We start from the raw sequence: 12,500 nt of genomic DNA on the forward strand, positions 1-12,500 counted from the left end.
AGGAAGGGAGGTAAACGCTGAAAACATGGAGAAGATGAGAAGATAAGGAAGAGTTACTGGGAATGGTGAAATGAACACAAAAACCAAAATCGGTTCAGCGCTGCGCGCTGAGAGCACGTGTTGAAATATCTCATCGATGATATTGTGTCCGGGGTGTAGCTGAATACGGTGTCCAAATTTGAAAAAGATCCACCGAGAACTTTGGCTTTGGTGTGTCGGTATGGCCCGGGTAGCTGAGGTGGAACCAAAATCGGTTCAGCGCGCACAAAATCGGTTCAGCGCTGCGCGCTGAGAGCACGTGTTGAAATATCGACCAGGTTGTGTCCTGTCCCGGGTCTACCTGAATATGCCCACCAAATTTGAAGCAGATCCATCGAGAACTTTGGCCGTGCATCGCGAACTCACACACAGACACACACACAGACACACAGACACAAGTCGTATATATATATAGATGAGGATGATTGCTGAATTTGTGCTTATTCGAGCTGTTGTGCTTCAGTGTTCAAATTTGGATTACTTACTTCTTCAATCGTCATTTAGGTGAGCCTTACTTTGATGTCTGTCGTTCAGTCCAGTAAGTTATCTGAACTGTACTGCGGTAGTTTTGTTCTGCTGGTCTATTCAATGTAGGTCCCAAACTTGTAAACGATATAATTATCTGCCTGCATGACCTGAACCTAGACACCGTTGTTTACTTTAAAATTGAAAAATAACACGCAAGACCCGACCTTCTTCACCACCTTTTATTTTAACTGTATCTCCAACTTTGTAAGTGTCAATTCCCATGTTGTTGGTCAACTTGATCAGTAGCCGGTGATTATGTTGCAAACGACAGATCTGCAGACGACATATCTGCAGCAGACGACAGATAGGACAGCCTTATTCTGTTGAACCAGATTTAGCAATCAATGCTCCAAAAGCGATAGCAAATGAACACAACTGTAAGCATAAGCTTCAACTCATACTCTTCACTCAGCTCTTTTCATCCCAGCAGAGTATGTGTATTCTTTGTTGTTTTCTTTATTTCTTCAATGTTAAAATTAGCCAAACGTGAGTTCGACTTTTATACCGCAGCATATCTCAATCGTTTTGCTGAGTAGTCCCGGAGTCAACGATAAATAAGAAAATGACCTCTATAAATGATTCAATTGTACTCTGAGATCAATGACAGGTGAGATCGAGACTCGGTGATGATGGATTATGGTAACCATAGATTATCCAGAATAATCACCTCCTCAGCTAACAGAGACAAAGAGGCAGGTCATGGGATAAGTAGAGGTTACATGCCGAGTCTCAGTGATTATCAAAAATAATGGTCGAAGTTAGCGGATCATGAAAAATGCGAGCTTCAGCGAGCTTTTTCATGACCGCGAACTGAGACCATTATTTTTGATAATCACTGAGACGAGGTATGTAACCTCTTTATTCCTCCTTTCTTCAGTTATTCAAAGAAAATAGGAGTTTCTGTGCGAAAGTTTGATCGAATCCTATTCACCCAACCAGTCTACCTGCGCATGCGATCGATTAATGCGCGGTTGTATAGTTCCGTGCAAATCATTCAATTCTGTTAACACTTCTTGTCAGTTTCCATGTTTTGAACTAAAATCAAGTACACAGTTATGTTGTCATTCTGCTGTGGCGGTAAAGGCAGATAGTGTGTGTTCTGTTCATGTTTTGGTATCGCTCAGGAAATGTTCTTTCCTCGAATGTGACTAGCAGACGAAGTTTTACACCCGTGTTCCAACGTTAAAAACTGTATGAAGTTCAGTTTTCTGGGGCAAAATAGTGTATGAAACCGCTGCATGTTCTTTAAGTTGATTAAATGTTTGCAAATGATTGCGTGTAATCTGTTTATAAAATTAAATATTGTTGAAAACTGACCGTCGGATTGCAGTCTTGTCGATGCAGCCGAAATCTGGAAGGGGAACTACTCGTGTCGCTAGACAAAGTATGAGAGTTACTTTTCCTTGGAATCTTGCTAGCGATAAACGATTGTGCACGGCAGATCTGAATTCAGAAAACAACCAAACTCATGGATTTTATATTGGGTTTCATGTGTTCAAGCCTGTAGTTGCTGGTTTAAATGCGGTATGGTTGTATTGTTTGCTCCAGAAATGTATATTTTGTACATTAGAGTGTTCTGAACTTTTGAGTCGCAAAAAGTAGATCCACAATGTGTACAGTCTCTACCCATGAGCTATCGAGGATTCAGGCCCGTTGTTGGGTAAGTGATTTTGGTTGTTGGGTAAGTTACCGAAAAATAACTAGCCCTACAAGTTTACAGAGAGAAAGAAGCAGAGGGGGGAATAAGATACGTTATCGTATCGTATTGTAGCAGTTTTCCCATTCATTAAATGATGTTATTATTTGCCCGGCGGAAAACCGTAAGAGTTGTAGATGATAGTCAAAATGTACGTCTTTTGCTAATTCTGCAGATTACTTTTCTTGTGCAAGCACTTATTATTCTCTCCCCACTAGATCTATTTTTGGCCTCGCGTTGTGTTCCTTTCTCCTGTGCATGCCACTATAATCTGTTTGTTCTTTATTTCACCCTCTCTTACCTAAAATTGCCGGGTTAGTTTGTCTTGAAAGGCTACGATTGCAAGAAGAATTGACGACATATGTGACAACGAAAATCATTCAGACGAATAACGGAGTCAATTTCATGGGATCACTTTTCTATAAATAGTTTATTAAACTGATTATATAGAAAAGTATACAAATAGTTCAAAAAAACAATTGGCGTTGACCACGCAATATCATAAATTCACATACAAAATTGATACAAAATCCCGGGTCGCCTTTACATGGCAAACATCAAAATGCGCAATTTATCCTTCATGAAAACAATTAGGCCACCTAATCTCCCTTCCCCCAGATACTCCTATCGTAAGTGGAAACTCCGCATATGAAGCTAGCTATGGTTTTGTCCCATACAGGACCTTTTATTCCCTGACTGACTATCTAACAATCAACTTCTCCCTAGTTATTCACATGGATTTATAAGTGGGAGAAACGGTTCTTCCCTACTTCCTGGGGCTAGTTTTCAAGGATGGTCTAAGACCGCATATTTGGCTATATTAACCTTAGTGAGAAAGCGTGAGAGTCAACAATGAATCTCCATATTCGTCACCAAGGTATTTTGTCCCTAACTTATTCCAGCCTTCTCTTTTACAAAGTACCTACGCAAAGCGGGTGGGACACCAAGAACACAGGAGCTTCCCCAGAATTGCGCAGGTCACCTAGGGTTTAAAGCTATCACACCTATCCGCTAATTTAGGACCGTTCAATCAAACGCACGCCGACGTTCTAACAGTCCGGTTGTTTATTTCAGCTCGCTACGAATTTCACTCCTAACTCCTTCTTTTGAACCTTTGCTGTCGCTTGAATTAAACGAAACAGCAGCATGCCCGGTTATCCATTAGACCTGTCTATTTCTACTCTGTCCTGACTTTAAGAAAGAAGATAAAAAGACTCTCTAAGTTCTTTTACGTTTCGTCTATGTTTTCCCTACTCTACCTCGTTGAAAGAATGCGGAGTCCTCCCTGTATTAATTTGTCCTTGCCTTTTATACCGGCACATCCCGTAACCTAGGCAGAAACATAGACCTTGTCCGGATTGGCTGGCGGTGAATCGACCACAACCAAATTACCTGTGAAACATTCCACTAATGACGTAGTCCTCCCCTTTTCCCTCATCTTCGGACCTATTGGCTAACAGTATCAATAATTCATCTATAATTCAATTTATTCATTACACATATCATTTTATTCTCATCAAAATAACCTAGTTTTCCTCTTATCCTGCATTTCCCATTCTTTTCGAACCAACGATGTTTTCGTTCGGCGATCGTTGTCTCCAACCCTACGAATAATCATCATTCCCCGGTCCCCTCACCTATCTAAATAACCGCTCAGGGTTGCTAAATTATCCTCATCAACCAATTTTCATCCAATCTTTCGTCACTTGACTTGACAATTGTCAAGTTACATCGACATTTATCCACTAACCTACCGGTAAATCGCGTTCTCGCCAAACAAATGGCCGCCAACGCGGAACTGACAAGAGAATTACCTCCCTTGCATTGTTTACTTCTGGTTTCGCTATCACCTTTTCGGATGCTTCTCTTGAAAGGCAAGGCCAGCGATAACGTGACAGATTACCTGTACGCCATGGCTGTCTCGAACCTTCACTATCTAATACTATAACAGTAAACTTTCTTACAATTAGGGCTCTCCCGCCACAATATAAACACATCCACTCCTTGCTAGGTGGTCCGTGCACTTTGACGATACATACGTACACACAGTCCTGTGAGGCTTAACTCATGGAATTTCGGGCTGCTTTTATACTCTTTTATACCCACTTCTTTCTCGAGCAGGGTTCTTGTTTATGTGTATTGTTAATTTATTTTGTTCTTTGCAGTTTTGTTGGGGGCAGACATTTTCCTCGCCGAAACTGTGGGTCGATATCACTGCGTCAGTGACTAAAATATTTTCTGAACCAGATACGCTATATTCATGTTAATACGATGACAGGTACACCAGTGAAACACTCGACAGCATATAAGGTTGACAAAGTTATGTCTCTATGGTAGCAAAGACAAAAGCTAACAGCGAACAACAACAACAACACAATACTCTTTAGCCATTGCTAATTTTGAGAGAAGCCAAGTAAAACGTACGTGTGCAGTGACCGCTGGTCCTGTCACATCCTCCATCACAGTTCACGTCACAGGGAGAGGAACAGTTTGGTCCGTAGAAGCCTTCCGGGCAAACTGAAACAAGTTGCATATTGAACATGTGTCACTCAAACATTTACAAACAGTGTATGCATGCACTCGAACTCGAACTCAAACTCGACAACTTTATTCGGGAAGGATAATAGCATTAGGTCTCTCTCTCTCTCTCTCTCTCTCTCTCTCTCTCTCTCTCTCTCTCTCTCTCTCTCTCTCTCTCTCTCTCTCTCTCTCTCTCTCTCACTCTCTCTCTCTCTCTCTCTCTCTCTCTCTCTCTCTCTCTCTCTCTCTCTCTCTCTCTCTCTCTCGCTTTATTACAAAATGTAAGGAGGCAGAGTGGTTCGATGAAGAATGCAGGGAAACCAGAAAAGGAGTGAGAGGTAGGGGAGACCGGGACTAGTTTCCGATTTTTAATGACCAAACTCATTCGTTAGTTTTTAGGCCACCAAGCTGAAATGCAATACCAAAGTCCGGCCTTCGTCGAAGATTGCTTGGCCAAAATGTCAATCAATTTGATTGGAAAATAAGGGCGTGACAGTGCCGCCTCAACTTTTACGAAAAGCCGGATATGACGTCATCAAATGTATTTATCCACACACACACACACACACACACACACACACACACACACACACACACACACACACACACACACACACACACACACACACACACACACACACACACACACCACGACCCTCGTCTCGATTCCCCTTCTATGTTAAAACATTTAGTCAAAACTTGAGGAGGTAGAAAGTGAAGCAGTTGATGAAGAGATTGGTTTAACAGATGCCGACAGCAGTGATTTGAACAGCAGCATATCAGAAGTCGCGTAAGGCGAAATTACTACATTTAGTCAAGCTGTGGAACTCACAGAATGAAACTGAACGCACTGCATTTTTTCACAATGACCGTAGTCCGCCGCTCGTGCAAAAGGCAGTGAAATTGACGAGCCTGTTTAGCGCGGTAGGGGTTGCGCTGCGTTGTGCTGCATAGCACGCTTTTCTGTACCTCTCTTCGTTTTAACTTGCTGAGCGTGTTTTTAATCCAAACATAGTATATCTATATGTTTTTGGAATCAGGAACCGACACGGAGTAAGATGAAATTGTTTTTAAATCGATTTTGGAAATTTAATTTTAATCATAATTTTTATTTTTTTATTTTTCAGAGCTTGTTTGTAATCCGAATAATAACATATGTATATGTTTTTTGAATCAGAAAATGATGACAAATAAGATAAATGTAATATTGGATCGTTTTATATAAAAAAAATAAAAAATAAATTACAATTTTCAGATTTTTAATAACCAAAGTCATGAATTAGTTGTTAAGCCTCCAAGCTGAAATGCAATACCAAAGTCCGGCCTTCGTCGAAGATTGCTTGGCCAAATTTTCAATCAATTTTATTGAAAAATGAGTGTGTGACAGTGCCGCCTAAACTTTTACAAAAAGCCGGATATGACGTCATCAATGACATTTATCGAAAAAATGAAAACAAATCTGGGGATATCATACCCAGGAACTTTCATGTAACATTTCATAAAGATCGGTCCAGTAGTTTACTCTGAATCGCTAAACACACACACACACACACACACGCACAGACACACACACAACACAAACACACATACACCACGACGCTCGTCTCGATTCCCCCTCTATGTTAAAACATTAAATTTTAGTCAAACCTTGACTAAATGTAAAAAGAAGTTATTGTATCTGTACAATATTTGAACTCTGGAAAATCAGCAGGTCCAGATGGCCATAAGGCACAAATTCTCAGAACAGGAGGCCACTGTGTGGTTACATTTTTGACGTTTTTTTAATGCAATGTTTGAGGTCTGTTTCCAAAAGAATGGGCCAAGGCGATTATTGTGCCTATCTTTAAAAAAGGAGATCAGCATAGTGCAGACAATTATAGGGTTGTGTCCCTTTTGAGTGCCATTGCTAAATGTTATACTTCAATTTTGAACACGAGACTGTATACTGGAAGATAACATTTCTGAAAATCATGCTGGCTTTAGGAAACAGTATTCTACCACATATCACAATTTTACTCTTTATGCAATAGCTCAGAAATGTTTGAGCAGAAAAGGACACACATGTTATGTTGCTTTTGTTGATTTTCTTAAGGCCTTTGATTCTGTAAACCATGAACAAATCCAAAAACAAAGAGACTGCCAACGTTCCAAAATTCAGAATAATAAAAGAAGATAGGTAGGTTGTTGGAACGTTTGTTATTGACAAAACAATACATTCACAGATATTTCGATATCGATCTTTTAAGTGAACAGACAAACACATATTCACACAAAACTTATCTTGATAGTTCTATCGGTTTACGTCCACTCGTCTGGAAGCCGAGCGAATGAATGATTATTCAAAACTCTTTGTTCGTGCAAGTCAGGGATTTGTTTTGCACGATTTACAGGGGAGCCCTTGTCGAGTGACGGTTCGCGAAGGTCTTTATCTCAAAAGTGCCACAATTCCCCACTGTTCTACATTACTTTCTTCTACATTACTTAAAGTAACACAGCATGGATTCTGAAAATAAGTTCTACAAAAGAAAATGCATGTATTATACATCCAAGCGTGTTAGTTTACAGGTTGTTTCCTGTTTTCAAGGATGTCATGATGTTGGTTGTATTATATTTCGTTCTGGTATGGTAATATTTTCAGAGTCTTAGAGCAGCTTACCAAATACTTGGAATTCACACAGGTTCAGCGTCTGGCCCGTCCTTTCCAAGGTGAGACGCACCACCCGTCCGTACACGACTGAAGAACACGTCACCGATTTGCTTCTCCCAGTGCTGGGTGCTGACACCATGCGGACACAGGTCTTGTTGTCCACTGTGATGGTGAACGGGTACAGATGGTCGTTCCCTATTCAGCAGTAACACAACACTTATGTAAAGAAATGACCAGGTAAGCAACATCGTGGGTCATGGCTCTCTCTCTCTCTCTCTCTGGGTACAGACGGTCGTTCCCTATTCAGCAGTAACACAACACTTATGTAAAGAAATGACCAGGTAAGCAACATCGTGGGTCATGGCTCTCTCTCTCTCTCTCTCTCTCTCTCTCTCTCTCTCTCTCTCTCTCTCTCTCTCTCTCTCTCTCTCTCTCTCTCTCTCTCTCTCTCTCTCTCTCTCTCTCTCTCTCTACCAAACAGGCAGACAATCAATCAATTAAATATTTAATCAATCAATCAGACAATCAAACAATCAATCAATCAAACAATCAAACAATCAATCAATCAATTAATCAAATACTACTGATTATTATAGTCAAGTCATACAATACAGGTTAACAAATTGCTTTTTTTTGTCGGAAAGAGTTATGCATACGAGCATATACTGCAACTAAGATTTCGTCAAGAATTACTCTCAGGAATTGTTGAGAAGTGCTCACAGTATGTGCCGATCTGGCTAGTTCTGCCATCACGTGCCCAGACGGTGATGTCATGGACAGGGTACGTCCCGCCCAGGTCCACCTCCCACCAGTGATTCACGCCGGGTGGGTCATTCTCGGCCGTGTGGATACAGCTGCCTTTGAAAAAGTCTCCTTCCGTGTTGCCGTCGGCAGCGTGACTGGCCGCTCCTTTGTTGCTGTAAGTGCTGATCTGACGGCACGTCTTACCTTTGGCCACGTTCTCTGTACATTATACAAAGGATTGCAGAGGTCAGTTTGGTAAGGTACATGACTACCAATAACAAGCAACCCACACGAATCCTAATACCTTCTACTTCTGTTGATCGAAAAACCGCAAAGTACCGCAAAACACCTTGTAATCGCATTGTATCGAACATACGCCCACCTTTAGTCAAAAACTGTGTGAAGGGCGTAGTACCTAGTACACGCCCATCGCTTGTTTCGGATCACGGTGAAAGAAAAGTTATTTTTTTCACAGTTGGGTTTTCATTTCTTTTTAAGTGCCTTGCGTTCTTAGCCTAGTTCGAAAATAACATGCACACCAACGTCAGTTATTCGCTGCGATCGTGGGTTTAAAGAGTCGACCACATGCTATTGCTTGTCACCCTAAAGCGAGGCGCAACTCTACCACAGCGCTTACAAATCCTGACAGCGTTATTTCCGGAATTAAACTTACGTGTGCAGTGACCAGTAATCCTGTTGCACCTTCCGTCACAGTTCGTGTCACAAGAAGTAGAACAGTCAAGACCATAGAATCCCTCCTTGCATACTGAAAACAATTCCAGCATACCGAACATCTTTAGCGAAAAATGTCAGAAACACAGACCACGTGCACAAGAGATCAGTCGAATTACAGTTGCGTACAATGGTAGGTGGACACCAAAGCATAGCATGGAAAATGGCTGAGACACTGGTTGGGTTGCAGTTTGGCAAGAGAGACATCAATGATGGTGTATGCTTGATACGGATGTTATCACCACAAATTGTTATGAGTTATCAGCCATTTAAACAGCTTCTGATGTGGAACAACAGGTAATTGATCTGATTATGTGTTTGCAAACATGGATTGATTTGCGGAAAACTTACGCGCTGCAAGCGTATTTGTTAATGTAACCCTTCTAATGAACACAATCCCGTAGTCTTGTTGTCGATTACATATGACTGTTCAAACTATGTATGTAACACCAACTATTTTGCTCAGAATATCAAACACACACGTCCTTTCAACAGCCATAAATTCGTTTTCGTCACGTGGCGATTCTACATGCCCTCTATCTCAAAAGAAGCATACCTTTCGTGAATCTTCACAAGTAATACACGTCGGTCCTATGTAACCGGTTTTCAATCAACTCACCCTTTTTGCTCATACCAATAAGCAATTGCATAATATGAATCATTGCCTTGTGTGTGTCTTCCGAGCGAGCTACTTGTCGTTTTGTCAGATACGTTTATTTGTTAGGTTATTGAGACATCCCAGAGAAAATTCATTATTGAACGAAGCGCATAGCGAACGAGGTGGGGAAAAAAGTATTCCCTCTGTACGATAACATTCACTAATTAATTTTCATAAACAAGGTATTTTCTTCACCAAACTTGTTCATTTAAATGTAAGCCACACACACACACACACACACACACACACACACACGTACCTAAAGTGTGGATGGTTACCTAAGAGGCGGCACTGGGTGTAGTGCCTTTCTAGTGCACTTGCACTACAACAGCACTGGGTGCAGTACTCGCTCCGGCATCGAAGAATTTTGCACTAAAAAATGCACACAATTTGACCTATTTCGTCGCCTATAGAGGACGGAAAGAATGTCATTTTGAACATTGTTATGACATTCTTTCCGTCAAAAAAGTCAATTTAACGGTGTTAAATGAAGCGAGCATCCTCACAATTAGGTTGCCATCCAGAGTTTAGGTTGCCATCCACGTGTGGATAGTTGCCTTATGGTGATTTAGGCAACCAAACCTGTGGAAACATGGGTACACACACACACACACACACACACACACACACACACACATATACACACACACACACACACACACACACACACACACACACACACATACACACGCACAAGGCAAGAAGGAGAAGATGTTGCACATTTGTTTCATTCTGAAACGCTATTGATATTTTGTCTCGTAGATTAATGACATTTGTGTATTGTTGTTAGCTTACCTAATATCTGCAATTCACACAGGTTCAGCATCCGACCGGGCGTTGCTACGTTAAGGCGCACCACCCGTCCGTACATCACTGAAGAGCACGTGACTGAGTTCTTCCTGTTGCCTGCTGCTGACGTCACGCTGACACAGGTCTGACCGTCCACAGTAATGGTGAACGGGTACAGACGGCTGTAAGGGTTATTCCCTGTCCAGCAGAAAACGACATGCATGTACATTGCTCAGGGAAGACGTGTTCCAAAAGCATTACATCTCTCTCTCCCCCCTCTCTCTCTCTCTCCCCCTCCCCATCTCTCTCTCTCTCCCCCCCCCCCCCCTCTCTCTCTCTCTCTCTCTCTCTCTCTCTCTCGCTCTCTCTCTCTCTCTCTCTCTCTCTCTCTCTCTCTCTCTCTCTCTTTTTTTTGTTCAAATACTTCAACCATGAAGACTTTAAGAAGCACTTGATGCCATTGCAATGACGAAAACTAGACGAGGATGGGATACAGGGAATGGCCAGGCATTGGGTGGCGGGTGGCCTCTAGGTCCATTAGATGCTGTTACAAAAATAGCATGTGAAAGGGGTATTCCGGGTCCGTCTTTGAGTAAAACAAAGTGCGTTTGACGGGATAAAGAATGGGGAGGGATGGCTTTGTGAACCCCATCCCCCTTTCCGATCCAGCCATGTACGTACAATAGTTGGCGCGTCCCCAGACGGTGATGTTGTAGACGGGGAACGTCCCGCCCAGATCCACCTGCCACCAGTGGGTTCTCTGTTGTACTGGCACTGTGTGGATACAGTTGTTTGCGTCATAGAGCCCACTGGTGTTGCCATTGGCAGCGTTACTGGACCGACCTTGGTTACTATAATTGCTGCTCTGACTGTATTTCTTCCCCATCGCAACATTTTCTGTGCATGACACATTTATGTCAGTTGTCAATGACAAATACTTGACAAAACACTTACATAATGATACTATGATAATGATAATTTTGCGATGATCTTTTCTATGCGCCGGTTAATTTAAAGTAAGTTATCTTTCAATTGTACACGCGCACGGGTGACGTTACAGTATTTGGCGTCTGCAGTCTCCAGGTCACTGAATAATCACTACTGAAACGAGCACACAAAAAGGAAGTGGTGAACTACACACATATATCCCATGACCTCCCTTCTTTGTCTCTGTTACTTCAGTATGGGTATATATGTTGTATTTTTATAGCTCAATAAATACATCATGGACTCCAAAAAATATATGATAGTGCAGATTCCGATTTGGGCAAAGAACTACTTTCCTCCCGACCTTTGACCTTGCGCCAAACAAATAGATTGTAATACACTCTTAATTGTTTTGCTGCTAAAGAGTTCTATCCGCAGTTTTATTAACCCGTGCATAACACTAGTTTGAACAGTCGAACACTATCACAATGCCCATGGCTACAAACCAAAACATAAAAACGAGTACCCTCCCTTGCATCGAAGCAGACGACTGTTCGTGAGAGTCTGTCACAGTGTCGGTGTGGGAACTGACAGAAGCTAGGGAGCACAGATAATAGAAGCCCTGTCACATAGACTAATCACACAATCAATACACATTTGGTTCATGTTTTAAATGACAGTTTCGAGTTTGTTAGTCAAACTCAAAGCAACAACACTGGTCTGGTGTCATGGCGTAGCCTCGGGACCGAGAAGGAGCGTCCGTACTGCATGGTTTGGGGTGGCTTCGCTTCGTATCAAACATCGGCTGTTTCACGTGTTTTGCGAGCAAGTCTACTCTTTTGCCTGGCTCTGCAGTAAGTCCACATTGGCGATGAAGGTATCCAAAAACTTAACATCTGTGCATTTTTCCGTAATCCAGTCATATTCCTTCAAAATGCAATCAATCGGCGGTGACAGACTTGGTGTCAGCAATTCGCGACTTCACCAAATTGGTCCCGTTTCCTCACACCCATACCAGTTCATGTTCATCCATGCAAACACACTCGCAAAACAGTTTATCACGTAGATACATTTCAAATAGGGAGCAAATGGTTAAATCTAAACCTACATATTTGTTCTCTAAAATTTGCTTCTCTGTCAATAAGCCTGATTGTATAATAATACGTTCGAGAAAAACAACGTGGAATCGATTCTGAATCGAATAAGCCAAATGGGTGCCA

At 41.8% G+C, this 12,500-nt stretch overlaps 1 protein-coding gene and 1 long non-coding RNA gene across 2 annotated transcripts in view; both read right to left on the reverse strand.

Annotated features, from left to right (window-relative positions):
• LOC138956758 (uncharacterized) overlaps positions 1-4,789 on the reverse strand; it is a 6,692-nt gene extending 1,903 nt beyond the window's left edge. Inside the window, exon 1 of the long non-coding RNA XR_011452785.1 lies at positions 4,688-4,789. This is a non-coding gene — a long non-coding RNA (uncharacterized lncRNA). The remainder of the gene's footprint in view (positions 1-4,687) is intronic.
• A 2,147-nt stretch (positions 4,790-6,936) lies between these two features.
• Positions 6,937-11,263, reverse strand: LOC138956757 (uncharacterized). Its single transcript, XM_070328027.1, has 5 exons — positions 11,035-11,263; positions 10,360-10,551; positions 8,848-8,940; positions 8,151-8,393; positions 6,937-7,625 (listed from the first exon to the last, which is right to left on the reverse strand). Exons 1-5 carry the CDS (start codon positions 11,237-11,239, stop codon positions 7,426-7,428), a joined length of 933 nt encoding a protein of 310 aa, XP_070184128.1. The 5' UTR covers positions 11,240-11,263; the 3' UTR covers positions 6,937-7,425.
• Between the last annotated feature and the right edge of the window lie 1,237 nt (positions 11,264-12,500).

Source organism: Littorina saxatilis, unplaced genomic scaffold, assembly GCF_037325665.1.
Source record: "Littorina saxatilis isolate snail1 unplaced genomic scaffold, US_GU_Lsax_2.0 scaffold_473, whole genome shotgun sequence".
In the NCBI taxonomy this organism is placed as follows: Eukaryota; Metazoa; Mollusca; class Gastropoda; order Littorinimorpha; family Littorinidae; genus Littorina; species Littorina saxatilis.

What these genes read in the sequence shown, in the direction of transcription:
- LOC138956757 (XM_070328027.1), bottom strand. Translation starts at nt 11,239, where the DNA reads ATGGGGAAGAAATACAGTCAGAGCAGCAATTATAGTAACCAAGGTCGG. An exon ending in GTGTGAATTGCAGATATTAG is followed by an intron (nt 8,941 to 10,359) that starts GTAAGCTAACAA and finishes AATTGTTTTCAG; the next exon opens with TATGCAAGGAGGGATTCTAT. An exon ending in GATTACTGGTCACTGCACAC is followed by an intron (nt 8,394 to 8,847) that starts GTAAGTTTAATT and finishes TATAATGTACAG; the next exon opens with AGAACGTGGCCAAAGGTAAG.